This window comes from Tiliqua scincoides, chromosome 4, assembly GCF_035046505.1.
Source record: "Tiliqua scincoides isolate rTilSci1 chromosome 4, rTilSci1.hap2, whole genome shotgun sequence".
In the NCBI taxonomy this organism is placed as follows: Eukaryota; Metazoa; Chordata; class Lepidosauria; order Squamata; family Scincidae; genus Tiliqua; species Tiliqua scincoides.
In genome coordinates, this window is record NC_089824.1 from 220,469,387 (window position 1) to 220,481,727 (window position 12,341).

At 43.8% G+C, this 12,341-nt stretch overlaps 1 protein-coding gene across 3 annotated transcripts in view; it reads right to left on the reverse strand.

Moving 5' to 3' along the window:
• Positions 1–3,170: 3,170 nt before the first annotated feature.
• RTEL1 (regulator of telomere elongation helicase 1) overlaps positions 3,171–12,341 on the reverse strand; it is a 110,011-nt gene continuing 100,840 nt past the window's right edge. For 2 of the 3 annotated variants that reach the window (XM_066624029.1, XM_066624028.1), the window contains 6 exons: positions 11,370–11,606; positions 10,887–11,069; positions 9,249–9,410; positions 8,782–8,925; positions 8,194–8,297; positions 3,171–3,696 (listed from right to left, as the gene is read on the reverse strand). In XM_066624029.1, the coding sequence (XP_066480126.1) occupies positions 3,616–3,696; positions 8,194–8,297; positions 8,782–8,925; positions 9,249–9,410; positions 10,887–11,069; positions 11,370–11,606 (911 nt within the window). In that variant the 3' untranslated portion in view covers positions 3,171–3,615. The remainder of the gene's footprint in view (positions 3,697–8,193; positions 8,298–8,781; positions 8,926–9,248; positions 9,411–10,886; positions 11,070–11,369; positions 11,607–12,341) is intronic. The other variant, XM_066624030.1, reaches the window with a different exon arrangement.

Here is a 12,341-nt window from a genome sequence, read left to right on the forward strand (position 1 = left end):
ACTCAGCCCAGGTCTTGTCATCTTCCCCCAGTTCATCACAGCCTAATATGAACCTCTTATCTAAAGCCCTGGATGGGGTACCATCAGGGGCAACGTCTGCTGTTCCCTGCGATGAGGAATTGGAATCAGCTCTTGAGTCCTGTAAAGCTTTGGCAGAGATTCCTGGCTCCCACCTACCCTCCAGGTTCTTTGGGGGCATAGAAGTGAATGGCCAAAATTCAGGTTCAGCTAACTCAATTACTACTGACCTCCCAATGCATTTACCTACTGATGACCATTCACTCATTCCAAGGGCGCTCTCAGCCCCCAAAGGCCCCTTGTCAACGGAACAAGGCCCTAGGGCAGATCCTCCTGCACTGGTGGCTAAAGATTTGATAATGGAATTACAGCTGGAGGGGGATGACATTGTGGAGGGTGCCATCAGCGCCTTTAAGGAACTCACAAGACCAGAACAATTAAATATCATCAGATCCCTGGACAGGGTTAAAGCATAACTTCTCAATTATAATACGGAAACTTTGACCTATGAAATACATCTTCTGACCCTTCCAGTGCCAACATCTGCTCTTCACTCTGCTTCAGAAGTAGCCACTGAGGCAATTCCCGTCCCTTTTTCCGGGGATTTTACACCATCTCCTGTGACTAACTTAGCCCTGAGTAGCTGCATGTCTCATCATCCTTCTGGTGCTGAGTGTCCATCAGGAAGCAAAGATTGACTAATTAATGCTTCTCCAGCCCCTGCTACTTCTTCCCAACTAAGAATTCTTTCCTGGAACATTGCAGGGTGGAAGAATAAGAAAAATGACAGCAGTTTCTTAAGCTATCTCAGAACGTTTGATATTATTCTGTTGCAGGAGACATGGGTTGTGGACCATCTGTACATCCCTGGCTACAAGGCTTTTGCAGTACCTGCAACTAAACCCACCTCTAATGGTCATCCTTCGGTGGGTTTAGCCAGACTTGTACTGAAGCGGTTTAAGTCATGCCCTTTAGACATCCTTCCAGGTTGTTGTAAGATACAGGCACTGAGGGTGTCTTTTGCAGACATTGACTTAATCTGCGTCAACACCTATATTCCTCCTTTGCTTAGTAGCTTACAAAGGACCCAGCTCTGGAATGATCTATTGACTTGTATGAATGAGCTTAAAAGGGCCCACCCCCATGCTGAAATTCTTTTGCTGGGCGATTTAAATTCGAGGGTAGGGAACTCAGCGGAAATCTTCCGCAGAGCCTGGGATGTGGATGATGACAGCTCCCTCCCCCCCTTTTGTGCACTAAGCAGGTGGTCCAAAGATGCACACTATAATGCCAACGGTATGGCCCTTGCTAAGTTTTCCATTACCACTAACATGATTTGGCTTAATGGTCTAAAAGAATTCCCCAATGCTGATGAATTTACTTTTGTATCCTCTCGTGGCGCCAGCGTTGTGGATTACATTTTGGTATCCACTAAAATGAAGCACCATGTGAAGGTTTTTACCATTGGGGATGTAACCTATAGTGACCATTTACCTTTAATCTTGGTCCTTGACCTCCATTCTGGGAGTGTTCCATCACAAGCTGAGGTAGAGCCAAATCTAGAGTGTAGGTATAAAATTGTGGCTAATTGTCTGCTCAGTCGTGCCACAGAGTATTTTTTGACCAACAAATTGCAGATCAATTATGCTAAATCTAAGATAATGATATTTGCTAACAGATGGAAAGCTTTTAAGTGGTCTTGTAATGGCAACAAAATGGAACAGGTTAAGCATTTCAAGTACCTGGGTATCAACTTCCATTACAGACTCACTTGGGCTTTTCATCGCAAGGCAGTGCAGAACGCATCCAAACTAGCTTCCTCAGCCATTTCCCGTTTCTTTTTCACCTGCGGAAATGGTTATGTTCCGGCTGCTCTGGAGGCGTTTAAGGGAAAGGTTCTTTCCCAGGTTCTTTATGGTTCTCCTGTCTGGTATAAGGTTATTAACCAACCACTAGAACGCGTCCAAGCCTCCTTTTTACGGAAGATTTTGGGCTTACCCAGGTGCGTTCCCTACTCGGTCCTGTGTCTCGAGGTGGGGTTAATTCGACTAAGGACTACTGTATGGTTAAGAATTTTGAAATTTTGGTTTAGGATTTTATTTAAGCCCACCTCTTCTGATCTAATGCAACAATTATTATCGGATCCAGTCCTGCCTATTGAGATCACTGATCTTCTAACTAAAATTAAGTCAATAGGGCTGGACACTGAAGAGTTAGGTATGATTGGTTGTGATGCAGCTTACAGAATTGTCAAAGGAAGAATTCTAGATATTGAACAACAGGAGCTGTTTAGTGCCGCCAGAACCACATGTTCTCCACTCCATCTTCATATTCCAGTCAGTTTTGGGAAACCGGCCTCCTTCTTTTACCACCTGGTGTGCCCACAGGCCCGGAGAGCTTTCATACTGGCAAGGTGTAACGCTCTTCCATCAGCCTTGTTAACGGGCAGGTTCAGCGGTATCCCCTACTTAGAGAGGAAATGCAAGTGTGGTAGGGATTGCGTTGAGACTTTAATGCATACCTTTTTTTATTGCCCGCTACATGTTGTGTCACGCAAGAAATTTCTAGGTCCATTGCTAGCTAGGATGCAGGGCCGGGAGGATTCAACCATGCTTCAGTCTCTCCTTTCCACTCCTGATCCTGAGACTCTGGATAATGTTGCTTCCTTTTTATCTGGGGTAATAGCCAGGCAGAGCCCTGGGACTCTGGGCAGTGACTGATGTTTTTGCTTATGTTGTGTTGTCTTTGTACATTCCTGTCTTGTTCTGTTCTTTCTCTGTATTTTATGCCAATAAAGGTCTTACTGAACTGAACTGAAAAATGCAGGTGCAGAACAGAATCTCTGCTCTTTATTGGTGGGGAAATGCTCAGAAAAAAATTGGGAACTCAAGAGAAAAAGTATTGGCTTTATGACTAAATTAACCTAAGCACTACAGGTCCAGCCAAATTAGCAAATTGCAAACAGCAAATACTCTTAATGAGCAAGTAAATAAATTTACACTGAAATATATCTACTTGCTCAGTTGCCCCCGTTTTCTATTAAGAAGTTGGCACACAGTCCCACAGTTTCATTCCAAGAGTGATTTTTTTCAGTTTACAGACAATTGCATATGTTCTCAAAAGAAATTAGAAAGCCCCAAGGAAGACAAAGAGCAGCTCTTTATGGATGCTTTTAATGTGTTTCAGGCAGTCCCACAAACACTCTTATGCTGGGCGGTAAAGATGGTTCATCCAGGGCAACTTTCAATGAGTGCCATGGTTCATAAATCCATGTCCATGACATGCCAGGATAACAGGCATCTACAGTGCTCAAGCCCACTGGAAAGATCACCACATGTAAAATGATGCAATTTTAACTCTTTTGTCAAAGAGTCATCCTAAACGGATTGTAAACTACCAAGGTGTTCAAATGTAAAAAAAGTCTGGGCAATTGTAATCCTGAAAATACTCATTTCTCTCATTATTGGCCATGAGTCCAAGTTCTCTTATGATGGAAGAATGACACAGGAAGAGAGAACAGAACAACTGTGAATTTGGGTTCCTTTCTTTGTGCATGTTCAGAGAGTCCTGAACCACTGTAGTCACTGCATGTCTCTCTCACTGGGGATCTGGCCAATAGGACAGGGCTAAATGTCTTCTCTTGGTATCAGCTTGGCATTCTGGGCACTTCTTGGCAATCTGGGAGTGGGGGCGAGAGAAACAGAACACAATAAAAAAAGCTGCAAACTGCCTGACGACCCTTTTTCACACTAGCACTTCTGCAAGGAGCAGCTCTTATACTGAGGTGTTTCCATAAACACATTAGATCTGTGTCATCCCTCCAACAGCCCTTATTACTTAAAAGACAAAAGCAGTATTAAGTTGTAAGAAAGCTGTTTGCCCGAGTAGCACTATTAAGTTCCTAGTGACCAAATAATGACATACAATGCACATAACTGCTTGTGTTGCATAATTTATTCTCCTACCAGGATTGGGACGTGGAGTGGCACGAGACTTTGGGAAGAAAAGACAGAGCTCTATGCAGAGCTTAGAAATAAATGGGGTGCAAGGGAAGAGGCTACCAAATAGTTATCCTGAGGCAAAGACAAAGAGCTGTGCAGCTTCTTGACTCTTGAAAGCCTATTCAGTCACATGCTTTGTCTGCCAAGATTTCACCAGATGCTGCCCATCTGATTTCAAGCTTTGGCCTAAAATTATTAGAGCTAAGAATCCATGCTCTTTAAAAGCCAAGAAACCCTAGGAACAGATTACCAGAAGAAACTTACTAGAAAGATTGACTTCAAGAGGGAGGAAATGCAAGGCTTGAATCGGAACAAGGCCAGAAAAATAAGGAAGCTTGGCTAATTAAAAAAAACTTCTAAGTTAAGATAACTTGATTTCTAGGTTCCAGTTTCCTTTGTGCAATTCTAATCAACGAAAGGAAAAAGAAAAATTCTCTGAAGGTTCTGCAGAGGTGAACTTCTGGAGTTCTGAGTAAGGACTGTTGACCTCTCACCAGTGATGTCTTAATCACACATCCCTTCACATGAGGGTACACACTATTTGCTTCCTGTCGTCCTTGCTGCATGACATGCAGATTTTGCTTGCCAGCAGTTCTGTTCGTCTGTGTCATATGGGTTTTCCTTGGAAGGCCACATGTACTTAAATACCTTCTTTTGATACCTTCTTCATTAGAAAACATCACTCATGCACTGATTACCAACCAGCAGATGTTCTTGTTATGCTTTTTCCTACAACTGGACACTTTCTGTGTAGAAGGAACATGAGGCAGCAAAATGTATTTCTGTTACTGCCAGATCTGAAGGGCAGTCAGTTCTTAGGCTGAAGCAGGACAGGGAGAGGAGGGCAGAACTGGCAGGGAAAGAGGAGGAACACAGTAGGGCAATTCAATTGAAACAGTAAAGAACAAAGTTGGGAAGGAAGCAGTGAACCAAGGCTGTGTACTGTGTGGGTAGGCAAACATGGAAGCAAACAGATAGCTGAGCAGCACTTAGATCTCACCAGAGACCAATTGCTTCAATGAAAAAGCAGGAGGTTACGATGCATGATGTGGTGCCACCTGTTCACCTGGGGCATCTGAGAGCCTGCTGAGTCAATTGAGCAGGAATATTTACATGAACATTAGACAGAACGGGCAAGTTCATGGAGGATGAGTCTATCAGCTAGTAGTCATAACAACTTAACAGAGGCTGCATGTACAGCAGTAGAATATCTCCAAATGCCAGCTGCTCAGAGCTAACTCTAAGGCATGATCAACATCTTCAAGTTCTGCTTGAGAGATTCCCAAGAACAGCTAGCCACAGACCACTAAGCTAGATGGATCTTGGTCTGATCCAGCAAGGCAATTCTTACACTCTCATACTTCCACTGAATCTCTAGTTATCCTTTCTGGTTAGCTAGTTTGTTAGTCCACAAATGACACAAAACTGGTCAGCTGCCTCAGGGAACTAAGAAAAGACCTGAAGTCTAGTTAACAGGATGCTCCTGTTCAAAACAAAGTTTACACCGCAAGCATGTCTGGCTTAAGGGGAGTGTATTTCAACACTGGCAGGACAAAGTTCCAAACAACACAGTCCTGGAACGTGCTGGAATCCCTAGCATGTATGCACTACTGAAACAGAGACGCCTGCGTTGGCTCGGTCATGTCGTGAGAATGGATGATGGCCGGATCCCAAAGGATCTCCTCTATGGAGAACTCGTGCAAGGAAAGCGCCCTACAGGTAGACCGCAGCTGCGATACAAGGACATCTGCAAGAGGGATCTGAAGGCCTTAGGAGTGGACCTCAACAAGTGGGAAACCCTGGCCTCTGAGCGGCCCGCTTGGAGGCAGGCTGTGCAGCATGGCCTTTCCCAGTTTGAAGAGACACTTTGCCAACAGTCTGAGGCTAAGAGGCAAAGAAGGAAGGCCCATAGCCAGGGAGACAGACCAGGGACAGGCTGCACTTGCTCCCGGTGTGGAAGGGATTGTCACTCCCGGATTGGCCTTTTCAGCCACACTAGACGCTGTGCCAGAACCACCTTTCAGAGCGCGATACCAGAGTCTTTCGAGACTGAAGGTTGCCAACTAGCTAGTTTCAATACTGACTGTTGTATTTAGTAAATGACAGCAATTTGTTTCAAATGGACTGCAAATCCTGGTTGTTTTAAGAATTGTTGCACCCCTTCTCTAAGATTTAAGGTAATTCCTTCTCTGGTAAATCCATCTGTCATCACAATCTACCACCTCCTGCTCTGCAGAAGTAGAGAAGAATTCAACATTGAATTCAGAACATTGGTTGCAAGTTCTGATTGTTAGTCATTTTACTCTTGAAATGTGAGAGTTTTTAACAGTTCAAGTATTGGAAGGTTGCAATGAGAGACAGTCTGAGCAGACTTTCTGAAAGCACAACACTAGCCGGCATTATCTACTTCTACAGTTAATTCTGAAGTTGATCTGGGCAATCATCCCCACCCCACAAAATTTTTGGTTTTGGAGAAATAAACATTTTCAGAAGACTCTTTAAACAAAATATTCTGAAATACTTTGCAACCCTCTACCTGCTTACTCAGAAGTGAGTTCCACTATGTCCAACAGGGTTTATTCCCTAAGGCAGTGGTTCTCACACATTTAGCACCAGGACCCACTTTTTAGAATGAGAATCTGTCAGGACCCACTGGAAGTGATGTCATGACCAGAAGTGACATCAACAAGCAGGAAAATTTTTCACAATTCTAGGCTGCAATCCTACCCACATTTACCCAGGAGTAAGTCCCATTTACTATCATTGTTAAAAGAATATATATATAGTAGCTTGTTAAAAGTACAGGTCTGCAACATTTCCCCAAATGCAGTCACATGCCATGGCTGCATCAAGTCTAATATATTAAAAATAAAATATTGAAATGAATGGGGACTCACCTGAAATGGGCCCGCGACCCACCTAGTAGTCCCTACCCACAGTTTGAAAAACACTGCCCTAAGGGTTTCCCAAACTTACCAGAGTCATGATGCCCCTGCAGCCTCTTCCTCTTGGTTGAGCCAGGTGCCACCATCTTAGTTTTCATGAAATCTTGCGATATTTTGTGAGATCCAAGATGGAGGCACCTGAGGTAGGAGGGGCGCCCAGGGTCATCCTGTGACACCCCATGAGTGTGCCATGACTCCTAAAGCATCACTCACACACTTTGGTAACTCCCGCGTGAGGGTTTAGAATTCCTTCAATTTTCTGAATTTACATATTTTAGTGCAATCTACAGTTTCATTGCTGTCATCTGCTGGTGTGGCTGTCAATACGCTGTACTTGCTCACCATATATCATGGCAGCAGAAAATTGGGGGCTCATGATAACTAACAAGCATAAGCTGGTACCAGAAACTTATTCAGGCCCTCTGAATAAGCTTGATTTGCCAAGTTTGTCCTGGGGCAGACTACCTGTGTCATGGAGGTGGGACCACCCCCCCCCTCCGGTTACCATAATCTTACAGGAGTGAATGGAAAATGTGGGAAGAAGAATGCTGGAGATTCTGTGCTTTGCCCTTTCTGTAAGATCTGGTTGTACTGAAGTCTCTGTCTTTGTATTATTGCCTGATAATGGCCTGACACGAGGAGGGAAAACCTTTCCCTAAAGTCCTTCAGGGATCAGACAGCCTGAAGGTCTTTAGGATTCAAGAACAAGCTGACCTTTGCAGGAAATGCTCAGTTGAAAAATATTTTAAAATATATTAGCTACCTGTCTTTGGAGAAAAGTAAGGAATGCCTCACTACAGCTTGCAGCCTATTTTGCTGCATGTGCCACAACAGTAATCATGGAACTGTCCCTTAGATCAGGGGTTTGTCGAACATAAGGCCCAGGGGACGCAAGCTTTTTATCCGGCCCTCAGGCTCTCAGCTGCTGAGCAATGTGAGGCATTACTGCTGAAAGGGCAGCCCACATGAAAATTGGGCTCTCCAATATCTTGAAATATGATCAAGATTTGCGTATTTTCTCTTCTGTCATTTGCAGTTAATGAGAACAAAGTGCTGATTTCTGGGCCTCAGCTGCTTAATGATGTCACTTTCTGGTTAATGACATCACTTCCGGCCCTCAGCAGGCATCCTGAATGCTAATTTTGGCCCTCTGAATGAAACGAGTTTGACACCCCTGCCCTAGATAATCCTGTTTTGAGGGAAGAGGGGGCAAGAATAACGAAGCCAACCTTTAAGATATTCTCCCAGCATGCTCTGCAACAAGTGAAGGCACACAGCTGGCATTTAAAAGACACACCATGCTCAGATTTGCATTTAACACACCGGATTCCTCCTAGTATGGAAGATTGAGAGAGAACAAGAGACAGATACATACACACATGGACCTTCAAAAGAAATCAGCTCTTTGAATCTGAATATTTTTTTAGTTCAATCATCATCTTCCTATACACTTGCTTCTAGAAAAATATGAAAAGGATTGCAGCCTTAATGTCTTAAATGCAACTTTTTTCTGAAAAGTAGGATAATCACCAGGCTGTTTGAACAACAAATTCCAAGCAGCTGACAACAGAAATTGCAATATAGAAATACTCCAGAGGCAATGTGTTTGCCAGCATGAGAAGAGAATGTAAGCAAAGGGGAACTTGCTAAGAAGAAGTGCCCTTTTCTCAAGATCACCAGGTTAGGTATACTCGCTGATGCACATTAGATTCAAGTTCACTGCTATCTGCCTTGATTGGCACCAGCTCTCTAAGGCTTCAGGCAAAGGGCTCTGAGATGCTGGGGATTGAATCTGGGATTCTGTTTGAAATACCTACTGCTTATTGGTGAAATGGGAAGGTTGTCAGAAGTTGTGGGTGCCCGTACACTGCTGGGACCTCCTTTGGTCTTCTCTGTTTCACAGTTGCTTGGGGAAGAGGCCATGCTTTGAAACTTCTCTTGTGCCTCTCTCTTTGAGATGCCTGCAAAAGATATTTTGTATTTACATATCAAAAAGCACAAGTGACCACGTACATATCTGTGCATGTGTAACCTCAACAGAAGGGTCTACAGTAGACCCTCACCTTTAGTTTAATCACCCCAGGTTAGGGGAAAATTCCCCCCAAATCGAACTGGTGTCCCTGCCCTGAGCATGCAATGTAGGTTCCCACACATGTATAGATGAGTGTCTCAGTAAGTGCGATAACACCCAAAGACATACATCTGATCCCCCCTACGCTGGGCCTACAGACAATGGGCTCTCAGTGGAAGCTACTATGCTTTGGCTAACCCCATCTATGCTTACCTGATGAAGGCTTTAATGCCAAGACAGAGATGCCTGTTGCACTTGGGGCGTGTGCTTTATTCTTATTTTGAGATTGAAGACTTAAACCTCTTGTAGTTTCGCTGGTGCAGAAGGACAAAATCGTATTCTGGATCATCCCCAGCTTCCTGTCCTTGGAAGTGCCTGTGTATCAAATGTATCAAAGGCCATGAAGCATCCACTGCTCTTCATATATGTGACCATTATTATGACCTTTCTGTCTAAAGCATTGTGTGCAAACAAGCACCACTGGCAATAACCAAATGTAGCAATATGAGTACTGGTATTGTCCAGTATTAAGCGGGACCCTGGTTGATGCACATTAAACACACTCTCTCTCTCTCTCTCTCTCTCTCTCTCTTCAAGTTAACTAGGAGCAGAATTATAAGTTCCATAAGAGGTACTCATGTTATTTGACTGTTAACACGAACTTAATTCAGTATCGTACAGTTTATGTGAGGGAGCTCACTCCCATAACAGGTTAGGCATTCTATAACGATGGAGTAGCAAAGGAGAAGGAGGCATGGAGTGCCTGTGATATTGACAGGAAATACCAGCAGTGAAGAGAAGCAACAGAAGAGGGGAGGAACTTGGAGAATGAAAACCTCCTCAAAAGGAAGCTAGAGGCCTTACCCAGACCCTCTCTAATCTCAGAGCCTTTAAGATGACCCTGGACTTGCTTTTTAAACCTTTTCTGTGCAACTGGAGGGTTGAGAACCACTTTTTCATAATGAAAGAAGAGATTCTTAAGGAGTGTATGGACAGCAAGGTTCAACAATTTGTGGAATGGTAGCAACCCTGCATATTAGCAGCTTCTTCATACTAGAAATGAAATTCTATTACATTTACACTCTATTCCAAGGGCTGAGATATTCCAAAGACCTCTTTGACTGGAGGCAATTCTGGAACAAAAGAGATCTGTGTGTACATGAAGGGAGATGAGGGCTCCCAATTCTCTTTTCCAGCCTTGCTGAAATTTACACTGTCCTGCTCCATAATACAGAGAGTTGGCATTAAGAACAATTGTCTTAAGAGATCATGAGGAAAAAGAACATCCCTGTTGGAAGCTTCCTGTTCAGCTGGGTTTGAACGTGTCCACATTCTCTGTTGGAGTTGTTAGGAAGCAGAGAATAGTGACATGGAGAAAAGAAAGCTCCTCTTGTAGTCAAAATGGCTTACTTTCACCAGGCTGCTTGCTATTAAGACTAAATGATGCACATAAGGAATAAAAACCGCGGCTAAGGTAAAAAATCAAATAAAAACTTTACTTTCAGTACTCAAATATTTGTATAGCATCTGGTTTAGGACAAGAGGTTCTGACAGCTTTGAACACAAACACAATCTAGTTTTTTTCACTCTTGGTTTGAGAGTACCAACTGCTGAAAGAGCTCAACAAAGTACTTCAATCTCTCTAGAAGTTCAGGTTAGGACAGATAAATTGTCACAGATGATTGACAGGTTGGTAACTGATGCATCATGGAACACTCCTGCCCATGCAATGTTGTGTCACTCTCTGCAGCCCCTGCAAGCCGATGCTGCCTTATTTCTAATATCCTCAAGCAGAGGAGAGCTGTGTTGCACAGGAAGTGTGGAAGTTGCAGCAAAATGCACATCTCAAACCTGGAGTCGGCCTGGCAGCTTCATCCTGAGGGTCCCACTCTTCCTGAGCAAGGGCTGAGCACCCAGAATCGAGGGCATGCCCTTCCTGAGCCTCTACTTCCTTGGAGCAAGACATTCCAGTCAAGTCTTTGCACATCTGCCTGAATTGCTTCTGGTGATGGGGACGAACAAACATGGAGAACCCTGTGAATGTGGGGAAAAGCAACACATGCATATCACACACCTGTTACAAGCCAGGGAGTTTCAGGGAAAAGGGGACGTACGTGTTTATGGATGTACATGGAAGGAAGGAAGGAAAAACAAAGGGAAATTCCCAGCTTGTCAAACATTCCTGCCTGTTCTGTTTTTCCTGGGCCTCCAGTTACATTTCATTAAAGGGAGACATTATACATGACATTATTCAGGCTTAATAGTGAATAAAAAAGAAGAACACAGTAAGACAACCACAAAAACATCCTGAGAAATGAACGGGCAGGTACTTGCTTTGGAGCAGGTGAAAGTTTTCTGGCTTTTCTGTGGTGAGGGCTGCCACCACGGACACCATGGCATCATAGTCGTCTGTCTTCTTATATGCCGACAGTGCTGAAAAGAAGCTACTGACGCTGCTTTTATCTAGCGACATCTTCAGGTCATTTAGATAGGCTGACCGGATTACCTGGTCCTGCCTCTCTTTTAGAGAACTGGGTGCTTCTTTGGATGGGTCACCACGCACATGGGCACCTGAGAGGAAAAAAGCAGATAGGCACGTAAGGACTCTGTAGAAAGTCATCCCCCTTTTATTTCTGTCTGCTCCAAAACAGCTAGAGGCTGAATGAAGAGCAATATGTTCCTGAAAAGGTGTGATGCAGGAAAACTGAGCACTTAACACAGCTCTAGAAATGGTGCAGTTGTATTGGCCTGTTACATCCTAGAGTGGGTTAACCACGCCCTACTTAATAGGCCTGAAGAAAGTTAGACCAGAAAGTAGCCATAACTTTTGGAACAAATCCTTGCTATTCCTCTCTGTGCTGCTTATAGTTGGAACTGCAAGATGTACTCAGCCAAAGGTTAAGCGATATGAAAGATCCTGTCAGTTCAGCATCAAATCTGATCTTTCTGGAAATTGCTGCGACATTTACATTATCACTATGTCAGCAATGTTTTGACGCATTTCACTGTGCACTATAAGAAGCATGCATTTTGCACCCTGTACGTGGGCTGACTCAGACCCCTTTGTTGCAATAAAGCCTTTACTCTCAAACTTACCACTCTCTGACTAGGTGTGACTGAATACAAAACCAACCTGTAGATGGTTCACTAAGAATATACCCTGATGTAAGAAATAGTTTCCTTCTAGCTGAAGAATACATAACGATTCCCCCAAAACAAAGTTATGCAATTACAAGGATGCTAAACTTTGTATGTATATTGGCAACCTTCAGTCTCGAAAGACTATGGTATCGCGCTCCGAAAGGT